The following is a 25,551-nucleotide window of genomic DNA, read 5'->3' as shown; positions in this document are numbered from 1 at the left end:
AAATGTTGTTAGTGTTGTAATATTACATACAATGTTCTGATTTATACACAGATTGCCTATTTCACATGATAGACACATTTTCAAAAAGTTACTTGATCGCCATTTTTTTTTTTTTCATTATTACAAGACCTCTTTCAATGAAAGGCCATTTATTTCATAATACTAAAATTTTAAAAATGCAAACAAGAGAAAACGAAAAAAAAAAAAAAGCAAATAATATTATTTGCACCTAACGGTCAAGGGAGGAAACTGATGTAAAACAGTCTCCGATGTTATTATTATTATTATTATTATTATTATTATTATTATTATTATTATTATTATTATTATTATTATTATTATTATTATTATTATTATTATTACTGGTTTCAGAGTGATGCCATCTTATTTTCGAGGTTAAATATGAGGTGGTCGTCAATAAAGATCATTCATCCTCGATCTTCTAAGTCCAGTAATCCCAAGAGCCTGCCCATAAATATTGCTACTAAAACAGTTACAGTTTTCTACCTTATGATTCGATATGTCAACCCTATTCATTATTTGTCTTCCTGGTGACTCGTTACAGACACACTTCCAATGATTTAGGAACCAGAAAAGTAGAAGTAGAATAATAATAATAATAATAATAATAATAATAATAATAATAATATAATAATTAATAATAATAATAATAATAATAATAATAATAATAATAATAATAATAATAAATAATATAATAATAATAATCATAATAATAATAATAATAATAATAAAATAATAATAATAATAATAATAATAATAATAATAATAAATAATAATAATAATAATAATAATAACAAAATAAAAATAATAACAAAAATAATAATAATAATAATAATAATATATAAATAATATAATAATAATAATAATAATAATAATAATAATAATAAATAATAATAATAATAATAATAATAATATAACAAAAATAAAAATAATAACAAAAATAAAAATAATAATAATAATAATAATAATAATATAATAATAATAATAATAATAATAATAATAATAATAATAATAATAATAATAATAATAATATTAACAATAATCATAATAATAAAAATAATAATAATAATAATAATAATAATAATAATAATAATAATAATAATAATAATAATAATAATAATAATAATAATAATAATAATAATAATAATAATAATAATAATAATAATATAATAATAATAATAATAATAACAAAAATAAAAATAATAACATTATATAATAAATTAATAATAATAATAATAATAATAATAATAATTAATAATAATAATAATAATAATAATAATATTAATTAATTGTCCTGTCTTACTTACTTATCCAAACCAGCGACCACCTGAGCTCTAGCCCTTCGGTCTTGTGCCATGATGTAGAAGTTAGACGTAATGTCTTGTCTTAAATAACAAAAATATTCAAATTATGGGATGAACGCTTCATTTAATAAATGATGACAAATGATGTGGACGTTTGGGGTTTCCTCTTTGTCAACAAAACGATGGGTTGTTAAAGAGATACATGTAAATGGAGATCTTTCAATGCTGCCCAAAACATATGGCGCCAAACACAAACAAATAAAAACATCACAACAACAACAACAACAATAGAGCAGTAAAGTTAGGTGCCCCAAACGTAAACAAAGGTCGAGAAGCACGTGGCAAACCACATGTTCCTGTCTTGACAGCTCACGTTCCAATGTAAATAATAGAAAAAAATAACCTTTAAAATTTGGCTGTTAGGTGGCAAAAGAAAACATATTCATAAATACTCGATCATGCATCAAATAATGTCTAGATATGGATATTTTATGGAACAAAAGGTAAAATTTTCTAAAATTTATCAAAAGTTACAGTCTATCTATTTTTAGACCAGAGCAAATTATTGCGCTGGTATGAACAAAACGAGAATTATTCGGAGCCTGATTTTCATAATAATTTAGCCTTATATTACTTATTTCTGCAACTGTTAGATTTTATGTAAACATATTTTCAATACTGAAAGTGTATTGCCTACAACTCAAACTACAAAATTGGGAGACCTATATTGTGCGTAAATTATTCCGGTCCCTAACGGAAATCACTAGCAACTTGTTATTGTTTACGTTTGGGGCACCTAACTTTACTGCTCTATAATACATGAGACAAATACAGACCTGCCAACCAGTACGATTAATCGTATTTTAGTACGATTTTTGGACCCCGAATACGCGGATACGATTTTAGTGGATTTAATACGATTTTTTTAAAGATGTGTGATGTGAATGATCTTGATGATACATTTGATGCATTGATACACACGTGTCGTGTCGTACACCAACTGTAGATGTGTTTCTGAATGAATGATGCATCACATTTAATAGGATATATCATTTCAGTTGCTTATATATGATGCCGGTTTTCACCAATATTTTTCTCATACATTTTGGAGGATTTGCATAGAATTATGCATATAAGCTTGTTTTATACTTTAAATAGTCTCAGACCACATTTAAACTTTTGCCACTTATTAAATAGAAAATTCTAAGTGAAAATTTAATTGAACCAACATCTTTGACTATGAAGCCTTCAATTAAAAACTGTATTGCTAATTAACTTAAACATAAATGGGTTATTTCCCTTTATAATAACTAAATTACTCTATTTTGATTTATAAAATTTATAATGATCTCTTTTTTTCTTTATTATTTTGTACGAGTCTTGAATTACAAAGTGGGCAGCTTTAAGAACGGTATTTGGTTCAAAATGAATTTTTTAGAACCATTTTAGAAGTATTTAACTTGTCTGTGCATATTAGATACTTTGCGAATTTCCCATCATTTGACCAAAGTAATAGTATTAGTAGTATATAGAAGTAATAGTAGTAGTAGTAGTAGTAGGAGGAGGAGGAGGAGGAGGAGGAGGAGTAGTAGTAGTGAATGCTCAAAAAAAAAAAAGAGAGAGAGATATGGATCATTAGATAACATATATGGAAAATATCTTGCTACTGTTGCAAAATGTCAAACCTTTGAATTGAAAACCACTCTCCCAGATATTTTATCTCAAAACTTTCTCATAACTGATGTACTGGGCTAGTAGCTATCGCCATCACAACTTCATCAGCATCTCTTACCATCAACATCATCACTTCTACAACTGCCATCACAGCATTGTCACTGCCACAACCACCATCACATCTACCACCACCGCCACCACAGCTTCATCATCATCACCACCACCACCACTAGAGCACCATCGCTACAACAACCAACACTTCTTCCACTGACACTAGCATCAATACTACGTACATGTTTGGGGTCTTTTGGTCATTTCTTTGAGTGTTTCGAAAGCAATTTCCTTTGATATTGCAATTTCTGAGCCTTATGCTAATTTTAAATGGCAATTAAGTTTTAGTTTCTCGATAAATCGATAATTTTGTAATCACTAGAGATTGCTTGAATGATGAAGATCAGAGTTTATTTTGATTTGGGATTGATGTTAGCTTTTATATAAATTTTTGTATAGTCCGCCCTTTTTTTCCACATGTGCGAACAAAATACTTTTTTGCTAAAAAATACACTTTTTAGGGTCATGGAATACACTTTTCATCCTGGGAAGGTTGGCAGGTCTGCAAATAAATAAAAGTTTTAAAAAGAAAAATAAACGGATTACAAATCAAGGGATGTAACTCATGAAAATACCCGCCTTGAATTTTAAGAGACAATTCATCCAAGAGTTACGCTTGACAAATTAGTGTAATTTTATATTACGTGTCAGAGTATATTACGGAACGAATGGATGTTCTGAAGTATGGGACGGTTAAATTACTTGTAAATTGTATTACTGAACGGCTTTTAAAGGTTTGAAACCAAAGCGTTCGATTTTTATGGACATTGGAAATTTTTAACTCCCAATTTTATCCATTTCTCATTGTTTACCAAGCCTTAAAACATGATGTGCCATGACAGTTTTGTCCACAAAAGCGTGTTTGATCAAAAGGACATAGCTGTAGTGCGTATTTTTCTCTCTGGCGATCGATTTAAAATCTTACAAAAGGTGGTTGATAAGTCCCGACCTGTATTTCACCTGAAATGCGAATGTTAGTTTTTCATGGATTATCTCCCTTGGCCCTAGAGATTTAATTCGCCGAATATTAATATTTACATTGTTGTTCTCTCTCTCTACACACACACACACATATATACGATATATATATATATATCAGTATCTCTCTCTCAATCACTCTCCCTCTCACCCTGTCTCTTTCTCTCACTCACACTCTCTTTCTCTTTCCCCCTATTTTTCTCTCCCACCCCATCTCTCTTTCTTAATTTTTTTTGGTTATATTTTATTTCGTCTCGCAAAGTACTTTCCGCCAGATCTAACAGATCCAGCTACCCAATCACTGCTGGGTGGGCACGAGGGTCAGGAAAAAAATCTCGACTGCACCCGGAGTCGATCTAAAAAAAAATACTCCCTAAAACCCACGAGTTAGAAAAAGGATATTTAAACAAATAAAAAATAAACTGAAGAAAAATGAATTATGATAATAATAATAATAATAATAGTGATGACCCACACTGGGCCCCTTGTGTGAAATGACCTGCTCAGAGGATAATAGAAGAAAACTCCATGGATAGTTTTAAATCATTGTTAAAGCACTAACTTAGTGACTAAGAAGTACTTTGATAATGTGTTCTTGGAATCTACATCTGTTCCCTATTTGAACCAATTCCCCTTCGTTTTACCTTTTCTTGGGTGCTTTAATTGTAATTCTAGAACTCTTTACTGTCCACTTTTTCTTCCTTTCTACTGGCGCTGATATAACCTTATTGTGTTGCAAGCGCCGTAAAACCCTAAAAACATCACAACATACATTAGAGCTGTCTGATTTGTGACTTTTGTTCACTCATAGCATAGAAATCATAAAAACCCTTTTAAGGTCTTCTTACTACAAACTGTGACCAAATGAAACAACATGGATGGAGAGTACAGCTATACTCCTCGAAGTTTAAAAAACTCTGTGGCTGAATCACACAATTCTCAGCAAGCGTCATTCAGACTGCGAGGCTTACTACCACTACCGTAAACTGGGGCTTCTTAGGCCACCCGGGGTAACTTAGGCCACTTACTGAAAACAAGATTGCTTATTCTAAAAGATAATTTACATGTAGCTTTTGTCTTTTAAATAATTAGAACCCAATAGATCTAATAAGCACTCATGAATTTAACGTTTTTAAAAGCAACCTTTTTTACTCTACTAAGTGGCATAAGTAACCACGGATGGCCTAAGTAACCCCGGTTGACGGTACTACAAACAAATTGAAGTCGATTTCCAGGAAACCAACAAGCACAACATTTCCAAACTGACTACAGGATATATGCGTATCGGATGACAATTCCTCAATGAAACGGCCACCTCAACTTCTTCCATCAGACTATGGAATGGAATCGTCTACCACTTAAGATCTAATGCAGTTGAATATGACATGTATCCCACTCATGGCGCATCCTATGTATAAATATAGAAACAAATGAAACAAAGAGTTATCACTTCTCATTGTGGATGGAGAAGTACTCAGTCTCCGGTAACCCCCCCCACCCCCCCCCAAAAAAAAAAGAATAAAAAACAACAAACAACTTACCTTCCTTTCAACTTAGCTTATAGGGAATAATCAACGAACAAGAAAGAACGGCAAAACAGATTTCAATTAAGATAATTTTATTGCATGGTATAATTCTCTCTCTCTCTCTCTCAACATTATATTTACAAGAAATGCCAACACACTCTCTTCTCCTTGATACTGATAAGCACTACCAAACACAAATACTCGAGCAAACACGATCACTTTCTTTCCCTAATGATTTGACGCACATCTCACCGAGATTATCACAAACATCCCGGCCACTCAGACCCATAAATTCACCCCCCTCCCCACACACACACACACACACAAGCACACATAAATGCCTACACAAACACACTGACACACCAGACGGCAACCACTCCATCAACAAGCAATAGAAATCCAAGGCAAATCCAACCACCAACACCATGTTCAGTCCTGTAAATCGACAAACTGTTTGGATCTCTCCTGCACCTTGGGTTTTGACTTTTCTCCACTGTGTACGCGTTGATTGAAATCTCTGTGGAAGGAAAATGGAAAAACATGGTTTTATTAAGTAAAATATATTAAAATCAATGATGATAATAACAAAAATAATAACAATAACAATAATAATAATAATAATAATAATAATAATAATAATAATAATAATAATAATAATAATAAAAATAATAATAATAATAAAAGTAATAAAAAAATAATTTAAAAAATATACCATAATTGTTTAAAGATACGCTAATTACAAGACATAATTGAATTGCAAGCTTCTCTTGTTGGATAATAAAGTGTTTTAGTGTACGGTTTGTTGTCCAGAAAATACTGCCCCTTCCTACATTTCGAAACTAATTGAAAGATATTCAAAACCCCACCCCTTACGTTTGGCCAGTGATTTCACTACGTTTGGCCAGTGATTTCACCAAACTAGTTGTCCCTCGAATACGCAAAAATGCTGGAATGAGATCCTTTTCTCATTTCTGACCCTCATTTTGGAACCCCATTACCATTACCACAGAGCATTCGTGAAAAAGAATCTATTTTTAAACTTTCACTTAAAACATATCTGTTTTGATTTTAGTAGATGGTATACGGATAACACCAGAGTTATTCCAGTCATCACTTGGAATAGACCCAAAAGACGAAATTTACCCTTTGTGAAAAATTAAAGAAATTTTTATTTTTATACTATAAGAGGTGTAAAAAAGGCTTTTGAAATCGTTAACAAAAAAAAAAAAAAAGAAAAAGAAAAAACCCCTGAAAAATATGACAGTAAGACTAGTCTACCTATAAAGATCGGCCCCAGAATAAATCAGTGCTGACAATCGGTGATAAAAAAAGATGAGGAAAATTTTGAACGATTGACTTTAAGCCCCATTTTTACTGCATTATCCCCCCTTTTAGATCAGTTGAGATGATAAACTATCATTGATACTCAAGCTAATTTGTGGAGAGTGGGAAACTGTACTTATTTGTTCCACCACACACTGAGATTCTCACTGCCAGTGCACTTAATTGTATGGATTTTAAAAAGGAGGAAATTCCTCATCTGGCCCCAAAACCATGGATTTCCGCGGATCCGAGGAAAAGCATCAACACTGTCTCATGTATTTCTTTACCACTTACTTTCTCTTTTGAGGGGTCCCAATAGCTCAGTTGGTAGAGCAATCGCTTCACACGCAAAGGGCCCAAGATCGATCCAGGGTGCAGTCGATATTTTTTTTCTGACCCCCCTCCTGTCCACCCAGCAGTGATTGGGTAGCTGGGTCTTTTAGATCTGGCAGAAAGTACTTTCGAAGACTAGCATCCTATCAAAAGGGTAGCAAGCAATTTATATTTATAGAAACTGGGATAAACACTGGCTCCGTGGGCCGAATGGCTCTGAAGGACTACTTACCTTTTCTTTTGAGCATCTTTGATCGTCCGTAGCTCTTTGCGCTGATAGAAAATCTTCTTGGGAACATTTCTCTGTCTCAAGATCTTGTTGATCTCCGGATGGTCCTTGAAAGTTTTCTTGAGAGTTTCCACTGTGGAGAAGGCAGACTTCTCTCTTCGTTTCAACTAGAAAGGAGAAGAGAGAGAGTAGAACTGAATCAAAACTTGACTATCACAATTTCTCCGACAAAACGTCATTAAAGAAACCGATTTTGACTTCAGTCAGAATTGAATGACCCAAAGGGGAGTGTGGCTCAATGGTACGGTCTTTGCTATGTACCCAAAAGTACAGAGTTTGATCATCCGTCGCTGTGCTGTGTGGCCTTGAGCAAGTCACCTAATCCTAGCTCAATTTGCGGCGCTGCACTGCGGCTGACAACTGGGTTATTCCAATTTTCCCTTGGAATAGACCCTAGAAACAAATTTCCCCTATGGGATGAATAAAGGGAATTTTATTTTATTTTATTTTATTTCAAATCTAAATTGTCTCTTCAAGAAAAAAGACGACACTTTTCCTACACGTGAAGTGTTACTATTGGCTTGATACCCCTTGTAAGCGCTTTTGAGCATATTTCATGGATATTCTACATGATAAAACTAAACTACTCTATACAAATCCATCTTGTGTCAAAGACAGAATTGTGTAGCTACGGCAAAAGCGGCATTCTTTTTTTTCTTCTAAACTCAAAAAAACTCACTTTCAAGGCCACAAAATATGTAGCTTCTTTTCCATTTCTATAGCGGCCAACTTTTCAAAGAACTAAAACGGGATACTCTAACCCACAACACCGTCATGGCCCAAAACAGCAAAGTATGTTTTGACTACTATATACTAAAATCTAGATTTAGTGTTTTTTTCTGCTCCTTGTTTAATTTGCTACTCAAAAAAATCATAATCCTGGAATTCTGGGATGTGCACGGATGATTTCCATACACATCAACAATCCAAGTCTTTTTTCTTTCAATTTTTTATCAGATGGCCAAATGGGGGCAGTCCCAATTTTATCAGGCCAGTCAGTCACTTTGCACTTCTCTGTTGTCCATGTTGATGTTGGTGATGGCCCAATCTTGTGGTGAGTTCATGTGGGGTCAGAGAACCCCGGAGAATTGATCACAGGAGTCTCCCAAAATCAGTTTGGGAAGCAAAATGACCACCAAGGGACATTTCAATGGTCAGATATTATGTCTGACTGGTGCCGAGGACTTTCAAAATGGCTGAACCCTAGATGAAGCCTCGTCATTTGTTGCATTCGTAATTTTGCTGCCAGATTCAATTCTTAAATAAACTTTTTAAAATTTCAATTATCTGAATCTCCAATTTATTACTTTTTTACGACCTTGGATACAAATTTACGACCATGAGGTGAAATTTACGACATTTTTTTTTATGACTTCATGACTTTGATGGACACCCTGAAAAATACAGAAAAATCAGTCCTCACCACTCCCAATTTCTCGGACGCCCTGGCCTTCCACAATCGCAGACTCATCTCGTCCGACCCAGACAGGATGTACTTGTTATCCATGGACCACAGACATCGGCTCACCCTCTGCATACGTTTGGTGTGGTAGATATCCCTGGATAGAATGAATGGTACAGTCAGACATAATCAGCCAGATGGTAAAGAGGTTTGAACTGAGATATTGCCAAGTTAAGTTAGAAGGTCAATTTTTATCCAAAATGAGTTCTTATCATAAATGATTAAATCAACCCTTTTTGCACATCTTCGTGAAATATCACAGCTTAATTTCACTTCTAAATATTTTTTACAGCTAGTCAAGTTGAAAAAGTGTGAAATTTGAGAAAAGTTGCTGGATACCTTTCCCATATATCTGACCATAACTTCATGAAAAATCGCCCGATTTACTTCAAATAAAGATTAAAATGCTCCGGTGAGCATATTCTTTCAGAAAACGAAAAAAATAAAAATGCAAATCCAAAATTTTCACCTTTCGACTGATTATGTCATGCACTGACACAAATATAATAAATAAATGGACAGATAAATAGACACAGACATCGACTCACTTTCTGCATACGTTTGGTGTGGTAGATTTCCCCCGATATAACATAATAATAAAGAAATAGATAAATAGACCACACACATTGACTCAAGTCTTTTCATACGTTTGGTGTTGTAGATATCTCTAGACGGGTGTGACACGTGCACAATAAATAAACAAACAAATAGATAAATGAATCACAGTCAATGACATAACCTCTCATTATCAGTGATGATAATGGCAATTTGTTTTTGTTTTTATTTTTTTAAGGGTTTTACGGCGCTTGCAACACATGAAGGTCATATCAGTGCCAGTAAAAAGGAAGAAAATGGGATAGTAAAAAGTTCTAGAATTACAATTAAAGCACACAAGAAAAGATAAGACGAAGGGGAATTGTATAAATAAGGAATTGGTGTAGATTCCAAGAGCATGCCATCAATATACTTAGTTTGAGATCACCTATAAGCTCATCCAGATAAGAACACAGGTCCCCACTAAGATGAATACACTCAAATGCTTACACTATAAATTCAAAATAACAAATATAATAATACATAACAGAGGTGATTTACAAGGAAAAAAATATAATCTCCCAAAATTGCAATTTGTCAAAAAGGAGGAGAATGTATCAGTCCATCGATCAAACTCAAACAAAATCATAACATAAAATATCATAGTTCTAGTTCTAGTGTACATCTATTCTTAATAGTAGTAGAGATATAACTTACTTTATGGAAATTTTTAATGAACCGTCCTTTCTTTAAAACGATTTTTTTTTAAATACCTTCTATTCAAGAGATTAAAAATTAACTTTTTTTGTCAAAAGGCCTAAAAGTATTTGTTTTTACTTGTGATATATGTGTGTGTGTGTGTGTGAGAGAGAGAGAGAGAGAGAGAGAGAGAGAGAGAGAGAGAGAGAGAGAGAGAGAGAGAGAGAGAGAGAGAAAGAGAGAGAGAGAAAGAGAGAGAGAGAGAGAAAGAGAAAGAGAGAGAGAGAGAGAAGAGAGAGAGAGAGAGAGAGAGAGAGAGAGAGAGAGAGGGAGAGAGAGAGAGAGAGATGAAAGAGATAGAGAGAGAGAGAAGAGGAGAGAAGAAGAGAGAAGAGGAAGAGAGAGAGAGAAGAGAGAGAGAGAGAGAGAGAGAGAGAAGAAGAGAGAGTAGAGAGAGAGAGAGAGAGAGAGAGAGAGAGAGAGAAAGAGAGAGAAGTGGGTTCAAACCCTACCTGCTATGTCCATGAGTGGCGTCATACAAACGTATTGTATTATCATAACCAGCAGACACAAACTCTTTACCCGTCGGTGCATAGTCCACGTCCATCACTAGAATACAATTTGGAGTATACATTTCATTTAAATAAATCATCTCAGTTTAACAGCACAAACAGCACTTAAAACAATTTGGGGAATAAAATAAACGGAGAAGTGATGGAAAAATTTGTGATATCAGCAATAATAATAATAATAATAATTATAATAATAATAACAATAATAATTATAATAGTAACAATAATAATAATAATAATAAATAATAGTACAATAAAATGATAAAAATAAAAAAACAACAAAATATAATCAAAATTTGTTAATAATAAAATTAATAATTTAATATAAATGATTGACAAATTTATAACAATAATAATGTAACTAAAATAATTGATATTAATAAAATGATAATAATAATAATGATAATGATTAAATAATAAATAATAATAATAATAATAATAATAATAATAATATAATAATAATAATAATAATAATAATAACAACAAATAATAATAAGAAGAAGAAGAAGAAGAAGAATTGTGATAAATACCACGTCATGGAATCAAGAAGGGCAAAAAAAAAGGAAAAATAAAGTCAAAATCTTTGGTTTATGTTACAGAAGAATTCTATTTTTAATTTTTATTTTTTAACATGAGTGTGGTGTCCAAGCGCCATTGTATTTTTAAACAATTTGTAATAGATATGTTGGTATGTCTCGTCTTTAAAAGCCATTTCCTCAATCTTAAAACTTTTTGGCCCATTCTTTAAAATGTGAATAAGATGTACATTTTGTTTAGAAATGGTGCCTTTATTCAAATATGTATATGGGAATCAAATTTTTCCAACATTCGACGGTTTACCAGATCACCTAACAAATAATACCATTTTTCTTTATAAATAAATAAAATTCCCTTTATTCATTCCTAAGGGGAAATTTGTCTTTAAAAAAATAAAATAAATAAAATTCCCTTTATTCATCCCTACGGGGAAATTTGTCTCTTGGGTCTATTCCAAGGGAAGACTGGAATAACCCAGGCATCAGCCGCAGTGCAGCGCCGCAAATTGAGCCAGGGCGAGGTGATTTGCTCAAGGACACACAGCGCGGCAGGTGATTGAACTCGATACACTTCGTTTACAAAGCAAAGACAGTACCACTGAGCCACGTTGTCCCATTGAAAAGAAATTGAACATTCAGACTGGATAGCTTTAACCGATATTTTAAAATTTGTAGCAACAATTTTTTTTGGTAGAATACTGCAGGTAAAAAAAAAACAACTAGACAAAACAAAGCCCGTTTTTACCCCCCCCTTACCTGCTGAAATGTGGTCGTCATGTTTCTGTTGGGCATATTTCAGATTGCGCATGTCGTAGGTATAGAGGCTGGGGACAGGAAGCATTGGTCTCAAGTCAGACATTTTTTTACAAAAGGAGGAATATTTCGCGGCTTTCACAGAATGCGCATTTTATCATGAATAAAGTGGAGCAGTATTGGAAAAAAAAAAAAAATAAGTATTGAAAAGTAAGCTTCAATTTATTAAACGAAGACAGATACTGGGGACGTTTCGGATTTCCCTTTTATCAACAAAACACGATGAATGAAACACTAAGGACAAACGAGATCTGTGAATGGTGAATAAAGGAAGTGATGAAATGATAATTCATATCAATAAATGTGACCCTCCATCTCACAACTGTTTCCCAGACCTGCCAACCATTCATATTCCAAAAGTGGAATCAGACGGTCGGAAAATAGGAATTTGAGACAAAAAATAGGAATTTGAGACAAAAAATAGGAATTTTTTTTAACAATGGATAATTCTGTATCAAAATGACCACCAACTTTGTCACCAAACACACCAAGACAGTATTCAGGCACAGCTGGTAAAACTACACATCACATTTATTAGGTAATGGAATGGGGAAAGGAGTGCAATTTATTGTACTACTAAATTCCCTGTTGCCAATCATTAAAAAAAAAAATTCACCTTCTTAGCCCCCCCCCCCCCCCCCCCCCTCATTTTTTTTTCTTCTTACCATCATCATCATTATATTATATTTTTAGGAAAATCAAGAAGAGGACGAAAAAAAGATGAAAAGAATCACAACTAGCTAACTTAATAACAGAAAAAGCAGAGATAGAGCAAGAGCAGAGAGAGAGAGAGAACGATCACAGGACGTACAGGAGGTATAGAAGTGAGTCCCCACCGAGAGAGAGACAGATAAGAGAGAGAGAGAGAGAGAGAGGAGAGAGAGAGAGAGAGAGAGAGAGAGAGAGAGAGAGAGAGAGAGAGAGAGAGTAGTTAAATCAGTTATATATATATATTTATACATAATAAGAATAAGCATACATACGAGTAGTCCTCTGAAGCACAGGTGAACATATAAGCCTGCATAGGATTCCAGCATAGGGCGTTGGTCTTCATACGCATGATGAGCTGATGATGAAGAGTAGTGGTATAAAACAATGTCTATGAACAAAGACAGCGGAACGACATCAACATTTTAAAAATCACTTCAAAGTACAAAAACTATTTACAAAATGGGACAATATGTGTGCGTCCCTGACATAATCAGTCGCATTGTGAAAATTTTTGTTTTGCATTTTTGAAAGCCCAAGGTCTCCTGAGCATTTTAATCTTTATTTGAAGCAAATCAGGTGGTTTTTCATGAAGTTATGGTCGGTCATATACATGGGCTAGGGTGTGAAACCCTAATTTTGAGAAAATCGCTTCCAAAGTTGACAAGAGTTGATATTAAGTATAATAACTACCTTTATAAACAAAATTTTAATAAAATATTTAGGAGTAGAATTCAATTAAAATATTTCATCAATATGTAGAAAAATGTTTGATTCAATGATTTTTGATGAGAGCTCATTTTCCATAAAAATTAACCTCCTGACAAAAATTGTCAATATCTCTGTTCAAAACTTTTCACCATATGACTGATTATCTCAAGGACACACACATAACAAAGTACTAAACTCTTGTACCATCAAAATTGGGTCAAATTGAGATGGTTACAACTGCATCACCTGAACCACCCCCCAATATACATAGAAATATTACGCCCTTCCGTCACGTCACAATATCATTAGATGTCATCGCCTAGGCATTCCATGAAGGAAAATAGATAACTCATCAAACAAGACGTGTGATGTCAACAGGAATCACCCATGTTGTCACAGTGAGCAAATTGGGGAGTTAATAATCTTGGCAGAGGAAAAAAAAACGAAAGTGCCTGAAGCGGGGCTCGAACCTGGAACTTTCCAAGTCACAGTGCAATGCCTTAACCATTCGGCCACAGAGGAGGTCTTTAAAGGTTTGTTCCTGATAACCCCCTCCCCCCCCCCAATCCCCCCTCTCTCTCTCTTTCCCCCCAAACAAAGAAAGAAAGAAAAAAAGAAGAAAGAAAAAAAGAGAAGGAAGGAAAATAATCCGGAAAACTTAGAATCATTGAAAAATAGTTCTATCCAATCCAATCCAGTATTGTAAGATGCACAAGACGTTCCTGTTCCTGTCCATTATGCAAAAGTTATTTTTGTATAGTTCCGAATTGAATTATGTAACATTAAAACCACTTGAGCTATTTAAACATAACAGTGAGAGTGTCTCTCTGGGAGATTCTGGAGATAGGCTGTTATCAAATCTGTTTGTCAACTTGTTCGCGTCCTGAATGCAGACCTGACAAATTGAAAACTTCAAATTTAGTCATTTTTATGTCAATTTTTAGTTATTTGACAAGAAAACGCGTAATTGCTGAAATCGTGTACGAACAACCACAACAATCTTATTATTATCATTATTATTTAAGTATTACTAAGAATTTAAAATTCGTAATTTTCCATAAAATTTCGTATTTGGCCATGAAATTTGGCTGAAATTCATAAAATTACAAAAAATTCGTAAGATTCGGCAGGTATGTCAATGGTCTGAGGGAAAAAAGCTGAACTTGTATGAGTCAGTGTTTGTGTTTAGTTTTGTAAATATCCCTCTACGGCTGTTTCTTGTTGAAAAAGTGCTCTGTTGTGGCCTGAGGCCAGATAGGACTGTCACTGACCAATAACAGAAAGAACAGATGGAAAGTGCCAAATCGTCAAGAATTTAAGACGTGTCTACAAAGGCCGAAACGTCGTTTGTTTTGTGTTGTTCATTCATGAGTCAGATTTACTCCCTTTATCTTTATCTCTATTTTATTGACTCTATTCATTAGTTCTACAAAGATAACTGACAGTCAAAACTGTATACAACAACTATATCTCACCTTCTGGACACCAGCACTGCCTCGTGTGTCGTAAAGCATGACACTCCTATCATCCGCTGCCACGGCGAGTAAATGTGTCTGGAAATAAAAACAAACGTCACATCTACAGTGCTGACAACAAGAGATGAAGTGAGTAGGAAAGTGCCAAAAGACAAAAGAGAATAAAAATTTTGCGCAGTGATGGGGGTTTGAACCCGCGACCTTATTGGTACGACAACTCTGCCTGGCCGAGGAGAGTGTGAATCTACAGTGCTGCCAACCCTAGCCACATCTACAGTGCTGCCAACCCTGGCCCATGAAAACGTGTACAAGGGAGAGCCAAAGTGAGAAAATTTTGAAAAGAAAAGTACATGTAATCCAGAAACAAATGATTACTGTACTTACATTCTCTCACTGTAGTCAGGTGTAAAATGAGTACCTGCCCATTAACAGCGTTATCTGTCAAAATTTTATTTTCAAAGTCCACTATTGCCTATCTGGCATCATAGCCTCTCCTACAAGCTAAGTGTTGCTGTCAGTCAGGGGTCCCTAGAAAAGCGCTTGAGCACGTTAAATGGATATTGCTCCGTATGAATGCTCTAGTTTTTCATTTCCACTTTAAGTGAATGATTCGTCCCAACAAAATACCAAATCAAGGCATGGGGCAATAAACTGTATAAAAAATAACGATACACATTGATTTGTAATATTCAAATTATTAGACAAAGACAGATACTGTGGGCGTTTCGGGTTTACCCTTTATCAACAAAATAGGATGAATGAAACACTACAGACGAATGAGAAAATGTGCTAGTGGCGTTGTTATAAATTGAAGGTTACAATTCAATATGTATTGTTATTTTTTCCTTCAAGTTCAAGCAGCAAAATTTTCAATTAACTGACTATGATTGACCTCTGACCTCAATGCGATTAAACTTGACATGGTGCATGCTGTCCACTCCCCATTTGTACGTCTGGTAAGGCTGAGACCGGTCATCAGCCCAGATGTCCAAGGACTGGCCACAGGTCACAAAGATGTCCTCTTTCTCATGGTGGTCAATAGATTGGTAAACATTCTGGAGAAAACAATCAAAACCAATTTTTTGAGTCTCAAAAACAAAGAGATCAATGGACCTGCCAACTTGGAAATTCAAAGTTAGTCGTTGACAGAAAAAAATTAAAAAAAATAAAATAAAAATGTCACAATAGCTTTATTTAGAAATTATCGTCATCATCATCAGAACCATGGGCGCCAGCAGGAAGAAGTGCTTAAACCTGATTTAAAATCTCGACACTTTGCCAAACCTGAAAATGTTCTTACTGAAAATGCGGCCTAAACTTTACTCTTATTTCATCACCGTTTTTATACCATTATTAAATGATTACACAACAAACATATTGACACAATGACACACCTCCATACACTAAAAAGGTGGCTGAATCACGATTTCAAATTTTTACAGATGCTATTAGGTTATTTTACTCAAAACACTGAAACCGGAGGTATTTGACTTCCGAGATATCGCGAAATCGGAATTCCGGCATGAACCGGAAAACCTTCACCCATGATAAAACCCACGTCAGTGTCGTCCATGTAGCATGAACATCATTATCATCAACATTATCCTCATCAAGATAACTTAATACTGGAGTATCAATTTCTATGGAGACTGTTCGGAAAAGAACATTTTGAGCACAGCTCCATATGTACTGATTAATCCTAAAATAAAAGCATATCTAAAACAAGTTATCTCCCTTAAACAGTGATGCCAACAGAAATTAATGAAAAAGGAGGAAAATGATCGACGTCTCATCATGCCCCCCAAAGGCGGGCTCATGCTGCCGAAGGCAGCGTCCTACTAGAACTTTTTTTTTTAAGTGCCAAAATAAGGCTATCTGGGACTAATTCCCATGATCATGGGAGCATTTATTATTCATTCAAAGATCAGGTGAAGGAGTCCAGAGCTGCCAACTTGGACAAAGTCATTTGGGGGACACATTTCAGTGACACTTCAGTGACAACAGAACGTCGCTTATTTACACTAAAAATATGAAATATTATACTCACCAGAAACTCTTGTCCTGATATTAACGTCAAATCATGGAGTGTCGTCATGGTGGTCTTTTCACATCATAATTTAATCACATCATGCATAGTCCTAATTTAATTAGTTCCAAATAAATAATATTACGAGTCCACATTTATTTATATATATATATATATATATATATATATATATATATATATATATATATATATATATATATATATATATATATATATATATATATATATATACTTTAGTATTTAAACTATTTACAATTACAACTCCTCCATAGTTATTACTCCTTGTTGAGAGCTCTTGCTGTGGCTGTTTTACATAGCTTCAGCAACTCTGGAGCATTTTTCCTCTCGTGACACACTACATCTTTTTGTTTTAGAATCATTAGGGATTCTAGTGTCTAAACAGACATTGATGACCGAAAATCTGTCCTGTTCTTCCTCACTGTGCTGAAGATGCGTTCACATGAGGCATTGTTGTGAGGAATGGCAAGAATTGACGTCATGACTTTGGCTAATGTGCTCAATGAAAGATGTCCTGTTATATCCTTCACAGACTCTCCAAGCACCATCCACTTCAATCCCATTTCATCAGGCAAGTTATCTGGTAATTCACAAGATTGATATTCTACAAATTGCATTTGCAACTCGTCTTTAGTTGCATCCTGTGGTAAAATGGTTGGAAATTTATTTTAAAAATATTCCAACTGTTTCCATGTGGCTGTTTGCCTCACATTGATGTCAGCCACCTCAGCATTCTTTAAATAAATAGCTTCCATTTGTCCATTCTTTAAAAGGTAAGTAATGGTAGTTTGTAAAAATTTCTTTAGAGATGAATAGAATTGTTGTACCTTCTCCTTATTCTATTTCTCCAGACTCTTCCTTGTCCCCTCCCCAATAACAAGATCACCATTTGATCTTTTGTTGTACTCTGACTTGTAGTCAACATCTGTAACTCCCTTGTGGGTAAGAGCACATGGTTTTAGCCCCATTGCCATAAGAGTTCTAATGAAGCGCTGTACCAGACGGAGTTGGACATGAACCATTGAAGATTCCGACTGAAGTTGCATATTCACTTTGTCCAATTCAGGAAGGATAAATGAAAGGTAGTGGATATAAGCCTTCAATGTTCTTGACTTCTGGTTGTCCAACACTTTTTTTTTTCCTATCCTGTTTATTCTCCTCTGCATCAATCTCCTTTGCCTGCTCTGTAGTGCTGTTGCATTCTTCTTCAAAAAACCTCTCCAGTGCAGGCCATTGCTCCAGAACCCAGAGGCATGTCTTTGACAGTGAAAGCCAACGTGTCGGGGCATGTTTACAGAGCTCTGATGGCTTCACTCCACATTCTTCCTGGAAATTTTAAAAGTTTTTCACTCTACTGGCACTCTTCTCGATATAATAATAAATGTCAATGAAAAATTGCTCGACATTGACTGGCAACTGTTTGGATGCCCACTCTGCAGCAAGATGGAGCCTATGACAAATACACCCTGTACTGATGAGATTTCAATTGTACTTCAGAAGTTCACCATAACATCCAGTCTTTGTACCTACCATGACATTAGCATTATCACTGGTGAAAGCCAGACAATTATCCAAGCTGATGTCCTTTGACTTTAATTCCCTACAATTGCCTCCGCTATTTTTACTCCAGTGTTTTTACCCTCCACTTCAATGATAGACAATAAGGAAGTAACAATATTTCCATCTATGGCCAATCGAACAACGATGGGGTACAATTTGTCATTTCTATCATTGCTTGCATCTGTGGCAATAGAAAATGTTCCTGTTTTCATCGATGCAACCAACATGGATGTCTCCTGATTTGCCATTTCCTTCACAATGTGAGTTGACTTGGTTCTGCCACATGAATATTTTTCTATAATCTCCTTAGCAGACACAGACTTATTTAAATACATTGCCTTAAATAGTTTTCCCACATGATCAGCAGCCGCTAACGGAATATTGTGCTCCACTAAAAATCCAGTGAACATCACTTCGGCATTCGTCACCGACTCCACGCTCTTAGCATGAGCATTGACGAATGAAGACACAGACTTAACACTACTCACTGATTTAGCATTTTTAATATGCTTAGGTCCATTGACATGCCTAGAACAATCGTTCATACCACTATCGACTAAAAAGTCATTGAAGCACGCCGTACAGTAAATGTGACCAGGGCTTTTGGACGATTTAATGAGACAAGGAAATTTCTCAGTCATCTCGGGCCGATAAAGAACCGCTTGTTTCCTCCGTTTTGCTGGCGGTTTATCCATTTCAAAGCATAGTAAGAAATCGCAAACTATTACAAAGTAGAAAAGTGAATAAAGTGAAAAATCAAACGAATTTAACAGTAGACAAGACCATGTATGAACAGCTCCAACAATCGAATGAAAATGAAAGAAAGAACTAAGAACACATGCGCTCGTAATCAGAATCGACAATGAAAGATTATTTTAACAATACGATCGACGATTCCCTGAATGACACGAATCCAACAAACAATGTATAGTATTCGATGTGTGTAATGAAAAAATCGATTACGGAATTGTCAAAATATAGATATTAAGTTTTTTGACCGAAGAACGATTGGCTACTGAGCATCTTGACCCTTCAACGATTGGTCGTTCTGGCAGCTCATGTGTCAACAGCCGTTAACAATGAATTGAATCATCGTTTAGGCAGTGGAAGACGGCCATGGAATAGTTGCGTCACATCGCCACGTTGTTGAATAAATTATCCAGGCATGGTCGATAGGTAAAAAAGCCAAATTATGTTCTAGTTACATTTGAAACAAACAAAGTATATCACTGATCTCGTCTCTTTAAGATATAAAGAATGATATAAAAATCAAGAAAATCGGCCGATAAATAAAAAACAAAAGCAATTTTTTAAATCAAATTTATTCGTAAAACAGTTGGTTTTCAACCGATTTTTATGAAAAAAAGACCAATTTACTTCTTTTTTCAAGCTGATTTCAGCAATGTGACTCAAATTCCTCAGAATTTTATTTTTTACTTTTAAATTTTAGGTTTTAGGCCTACTCAATAAGGTGTTATATTCCTTGCATAACAATAGCGTAATACAACGACGGGGAGAAGCGTCTTTGTTTCGGCCAGCTGGATAGATAGCCTGTGATTGGTCGAAGACTTTGAAACGCTGGATTCACAATTCTACACGAACGGACCCTGGCGGTCTATCAAAGAGGTGTAACAAATTTATTTACCGACTATTTTTCTTGGTGCTAAAATTACAAAGTAATAATTTCGCATCAGAAAAAATAACTCTGAAGTTCCTATCTCTTTATTACAATAAAATTGATATCTCGAATGACAAAATCGACCCACAAAAAAGGGAGTTATAAAATTATTCATAATATTTTAAAAAGTTCACAATAATTGTCTTCAAAGTCATTTTTCATCACCAAAGTCGTAATTTTTTACCGATTTTTACTAAACAAAGTGCAATGTCAATGATTTTCACCCGCAAATAAAATAGGATTTAAATCGCAATTTCTGAAACATATTTTCTTTTCTGTCGGCAAATTTATAAAAATCAAAGCTGAAAACACCCTGCGGTAGTGACAGGGCCTGTCATTTCCTTCACAACGATTGGATTTTAGCCAGTCTTGGCTACCCCGCCCATGAATATTATGCCGTTGTCGGTTTTTGTCGGGCTGAGGCAACTTCCTGTTGTTAGCACGCGTCGATCACCCGACATCCGATTTTAAAACGTTATGCATCCCGGCGAGAAAAAAAAATATGTATTAAAATGTTTTTAAAAAATTTACTTTCATTTCGCCCGTGCGACCATTTCCGTGACAAAATGGTATGTTTCCGTGTATCCGTGACTCGTAGTCTATTTCCGTGAATTTCACGGAAGTTCCGTGACAGTTGGCAGCTCTGGGAGTCATAAAACACATAAAACTTTTTTTTTAAAATCTATTGTATATATTGCAGTTTTTTGGGGTTTTTTAACGAACAGAGGAAAAATAGGAGGAATCGAGGAAAAAAGGGAGGAACCTCCAAAAAGGAGGAATTCCTCAGATCCGCGGAAGATTGGCATCACTGCTTAAAATGCTTCATCACCCTATCTACTTAGATTGTGACAGAGATTTTTGCATACCTTGTATAAGATCGTACGGACTGGTTCTTCCCCAATCTCACCCTCCGCAGCGACAGACCAGTACTTGATGTTGGCATCTTGACCACACTGAACAATAAAAAAAATTATAAAATAATTTAAAAACAATAAAACAATCATAACTTAAATCACAGCAATTATATACTGGACTGGGGGTCGGTGTGATGGAAAAACGGGAAAGAAATTGCATCTACTCCTAGGGTGGGGGTTGGGGTGTGTCAGCACCCATGATTTATTTGTTTGTTTCTTTCCTCAACCAGGAATTTAGCCCATATAGGTCACTGTGCTCAACTGCAATATGCAGGAGAACTGTATATTTGTTAGTCCCTTACCGTTTGTGTCATTTCAATTCGATCCACTAATGAATATACAGTGAGTTCTCTTTGTGATATTAAGCATTCTTGCAACATTGGTCACAGACTGTCCAGCTTGAAGATGACCAATGGCACGTACATGTTGTTCTTAAATAAGTCGTGACATCGCGTAGATTAATGGATGGTATTTTGCATTGTGTTTTCCTGCCTCGAAAATGTGTCAAGAATACACGAATGACAAAAAAAATTAATCTACACACTTCCTGTCCACAGTAAGGGGCTAAAAGGTCATTTTAGCATGTGCGTGACGTGGTGATCGAATTTCAGGTCAAAAACAAAAACATCGACTATCGGTACACAGAAAGGCTAATGGTAAACAACTCAGTGGAAAATCATTAGCCTACGCCAACGGATAATAAAGTAACAACGATTTTAAATGTGTGTATACTTTCTTTTGATCGCAAGTATATATATATATATATATATATATATATATATATATATATATATATATATATATATATATATATATATATATATATATTTATTATTTTCCCGACATCGGCCCAAAAAGACCAAATCCCCTTTGACATGAATAAAGGGGATTTCTTTTATAAGCCCAGGGTTGCCAACCTCAACAAAAGAAAAAGTGTAAGATTGCTTGTTCAAAAGAGTCAAATTTGGAGAAAAACAGTACAGTTTGAAAATGGAACTCTTCAACCTCCTGCTGTTAGGTAACATTGGAAGTAAATAATTCTTGTAACAAGTTTGTGTGGGGGAAAAACTTCAGAAACGTCAAGAAAATTTGAAAATAAAATTATGAAGCAATGCAAACAAGCATTAAAATATACCAAACAACAATCATTTGCTAAAACATAAAGTAAAGGAAGCAAGGAGAATGCCAAAAAAAAAAAAAAAAAAAAAAATACCTTATGAAAACAGAATTTAAACAATTTATACTTTAAAATGTTAAGATTTGAGTCTCAGAAAAAAAGTACAATCTGACAGAAAAAACATGCAATCTTACAAAGGTTTAAAAATTATACAAATATGCTTTTTTGGTGTACAGTTGGCAATTATTTTTATCCTGCTTCACCTGAGGGTCCTAAATATCAGTAAGTAGAGCACACACTTCAAACGGAAAGGGACCAAGATCGATCCCAGGTAAAATCAAGATTTTTTTCTCTCTGACATACTCCCTGGCCACCTAGCAGTGAATGGGTGGCTGGGTCTGTCAAATCTGGTAGAATGTACTTTGCAAATAGATTAGCATCTTATCCAAAGGGATACAAGCAATTGTTATATTGTCCATTTCACACTAAAGGAACAAGGATAGACTAAGGTTTCATGGGTCTAAAGGCTTTAAAGAATTCAAATTTTAATTCATTTCCCACTACAGAATACAGTTGTTTGTTTATGCTTTTAAGGGTTTTACGGCGCTTGCAACACATTAAGGTCATATCAGCGCCAGTAAAATACAGTAAATTTACTGTGTCGGAATTGAACTGAACTCACCGATAGGAAGAAATCCCCGGTTCTGTGTGCACACATACTCCTGACCAACCCATCGTGAGCCTGGACGGCACTCACACATTTCTTGGTGGTCAAGTCCCACAATCGGATCTATTGGAAAAAAACAACAACAATATATAATCTGATTAATTAGTCAATAAATCTGCATTAACTCTCTCATTACCAGCCATTTTCAGAATATTCCCTGAAACTTCACACCCACCCAAGACACATATAGATTTTGTTCTACTCAAACAGTGAAGGAACAAGTCCATTCTATACATAATATTGTCCCGTTTCTAATTTTTTATCGCTATAACTATAACAAAGTATTTTCTTTATAATTTGTGATGTACAAAGGATATCAGAATGAGAAAATTGTTGGTTGCATCGTAACGAATGTGACAACAAAAAAAGCAAGAAGCACATACTACACGCTCGACATAATTGTGTTCGGCCAAACGAGCTGTATCTATAAAACAAAGTGTCAATTTTGTGATGTGAATGATAAAAATCATGGCTGTATCATAACGAATGTGTCGATTTTCCTATGCGTCGTAAGGAGAGGGTTCGAGAGAAGACCTGTCACAGGCAAGCAAAATGAAATATGTATATTTTGAGTAAAAGATGGAATGTCATGCAAAAAAAAAAAAAAAACCCAAAAAGTTGTATCAATCAAACAGAATGGACAAAATTGGACAGCTCAACATTAATGAGGAAAACCGAGGACAAGATCTGCCAAAATCATTTCTCTTGTCTCCTATACTAATACTTTGGTCATGAGAATGAGTGAGTGAGTGATTAATCTAAAACGTATCATTCCTATCTATATCTCTATGAAATATCACCTCTTTAAAATTATTTTTAATTTGACTTACTTGATGATATATATGTGGTTTGTTCACAAGTCCATTTCTTACATAAATTGCAATGATGTTTAAAATTTTTACAAATTTAATATTAAATTTAAGGCTAAAATATCAAAAATTTTGCTAAACCAGAAAAGAGGGAGCACAAGCATTTAATTGGCATGGGCATTACACTTAATTCGTATTCCACTCTCTGAACAAAGGATATTTCCTATATTTCAAATTTGCTTCCATAGACAAAGAAAGTGGCAGGGTCATTTTTGTTAAAATTTTACTGGACAGAAACAATCGATTGACATCTATATATCTTTTTCTTTAGATCGTTATAAATAGAACTTTTGATACGGGTTATTTTCGAGTTACGAGTCTTTAAAAACTGGAAACCCGACATGAACTGGAAAACTGAGCACCCAAAGAAAAATAAACCGAACACAAGACAAATGTAAAAAGTCAATACGAAAATGATCCGAATCGTGTGAATTTTCAAAGGAAATTACATTCATCTTTATCCATAAAAACATCTAAATTTTTTGGAACTCAATTTACTCCCAACACAATTCAATACCCATTTGCAGCAGTGGGTGACATTTTGGGAGTCCTTCCATACGTCACCACCCCGCAATAAAATCACAAAATTACGTTCTTTATTTTGTTAGGGTTGTAACGCTTACAAGTGACACGATACAACCCTAACAAAATAAAGGCAATCAGCCATTGTTTACACTATCACAGACAGTCAGTCCCTAAGGGATGCCACTAGGTAAATTTTTAAAAGCCTGAAAACTTGCACGGACGAGATACAAATCAACGTCAAGGGCTTTGTAGGGATTTGAAAAATATCAAATTTGGAATATTGTTTCAGTACTTATTATTGCAATTGAGAGCAAATAACACACGAAAGAAAGGAGAGTTGACAGTTTTCAAATTGATAAAATAAGGTGCTGAAAACAAAATATAGACAAACTAATATCAATAGCTATCAAGGGTGAGAATGACTGGTCACATAAAACAAAAAATTTTTCATTGTGAAGATCATGACCCACCCATGCAACCATAACCTATAAATTTGAACTTCACTCAAATTCACTGAGATTCGATCCAAAATTTGTCTCGCAGCAATTTCTGACACGATTCGGAGAATTTCAAAAGTTGAAAGTGTAATTACATTTGGTGGTTGTAGTAGGGATGATGATGTGGTGGTGGTTGTAGTCGTAGTGGTGGTAGGGATGATGTGGTAGTGATTATAGTAGTACTGGTCGTATGGATGATTGTGTGGTGGTGGTTGTAGAAGCTGTGGTAGGAATGATGATGTAGTGGTAGTTGTAGTAGTAGTGGTGCTAGGGATGATGATGTGGTGGAGGTTGTAGTAGTGGTAGTAGGGTTGATGATGTGGTTGTAGTTGTAGTAGTAGTGGTGGTAGGGATGATGGTGTGGTGGTGGTTGTAGTAGGAGTGGTGGTAGGGATGATGTGGTAGTGGTGGTCGGGATGATGATGTGGTGGTGATTGTAGTAGTAGTAGTAGTAGTAGTAGTAGTAGTAGTAGTAGTAGTAGTAGTAGTAGTAGTAGTAGTAGTAGTAGTAGTAGTGGTCTTAGAGATGA

At 34.8% G+C, this 25,551-nt stretch overlaps 1 protein-coding gene across 1 annotated transcript in view; it reads right to left on the bottom strand.

Moving 5' to 3' along the window:
* Window positions 1-5,689: 5,689 nt before the first annotated feature.
* Window positions 5,690-25,551, bottom strand: part of LOC144956259 (DDB1- and CUL4-associated factor 13-like) — a 33,178-nt gene continuing 13,316 nt past the window's right edge. The window contains exons 3-12 of the mRNA XM_078886700.1: window positions 23,086-23,193; window positions 21,239-21,325; window positions 15,969-16,124; window positions 15,070-15,147; window positions 13,159-13,241; window positions 12,119-12,186; window positions 10,767-10,863; window positions 8,983-9,118; window positions 7,503-7,666; window positions 5,690-6,131 (exon numbers count right to left, since the gene is read on the bottom strand). Coding sequence (XP_078742826.1) covers window positions 6,044-6,131; window positions 7,503-7,666; window positions 8,983-9,118; window positions 10,767-10,863; window positions 12,119-12,186; window positions 13,159-13,241; window positions 15,070-15,147; window positions 15,969-16,124; window positions 21,239-21,325; window positions 23,086-23,193 — 1,065 coding nt within the window. The 3' untranslated portion in view covers window positions 5,690-6,043. The remainder of the gene's footprint in view (window positions 6,132-7,502; window positions 7,667-8,982; window positions 9,119-10,766; window positions 10,864-12,118; window positions 12,187-13,158; window positions 13,242-15,069; window positions 15,148-15,968; window positions 16,125-21,238; window positions 21,326-23,085; window positions 23,194-25,551) is intronic.

Source organism: Berghia stephanieae, chromosome 11 (assembly GCF_034508935.2).
Source record: "Berghia stephanieae isolate SIO BIC M18660-M18661 chromosome 11, UCSD_Bste_1.3, whole genome shotgun sequence".
Taxonomy (NCBI): Eukaryota; Metazoa; Mollusca; class Gastropoda; order Nudibranchia; family Aeolidiidae; genus Berghia; species Berghia stephanieae.
This window is presented reverse-complemented; position numbering and strand designations above follow the sequence as displayed.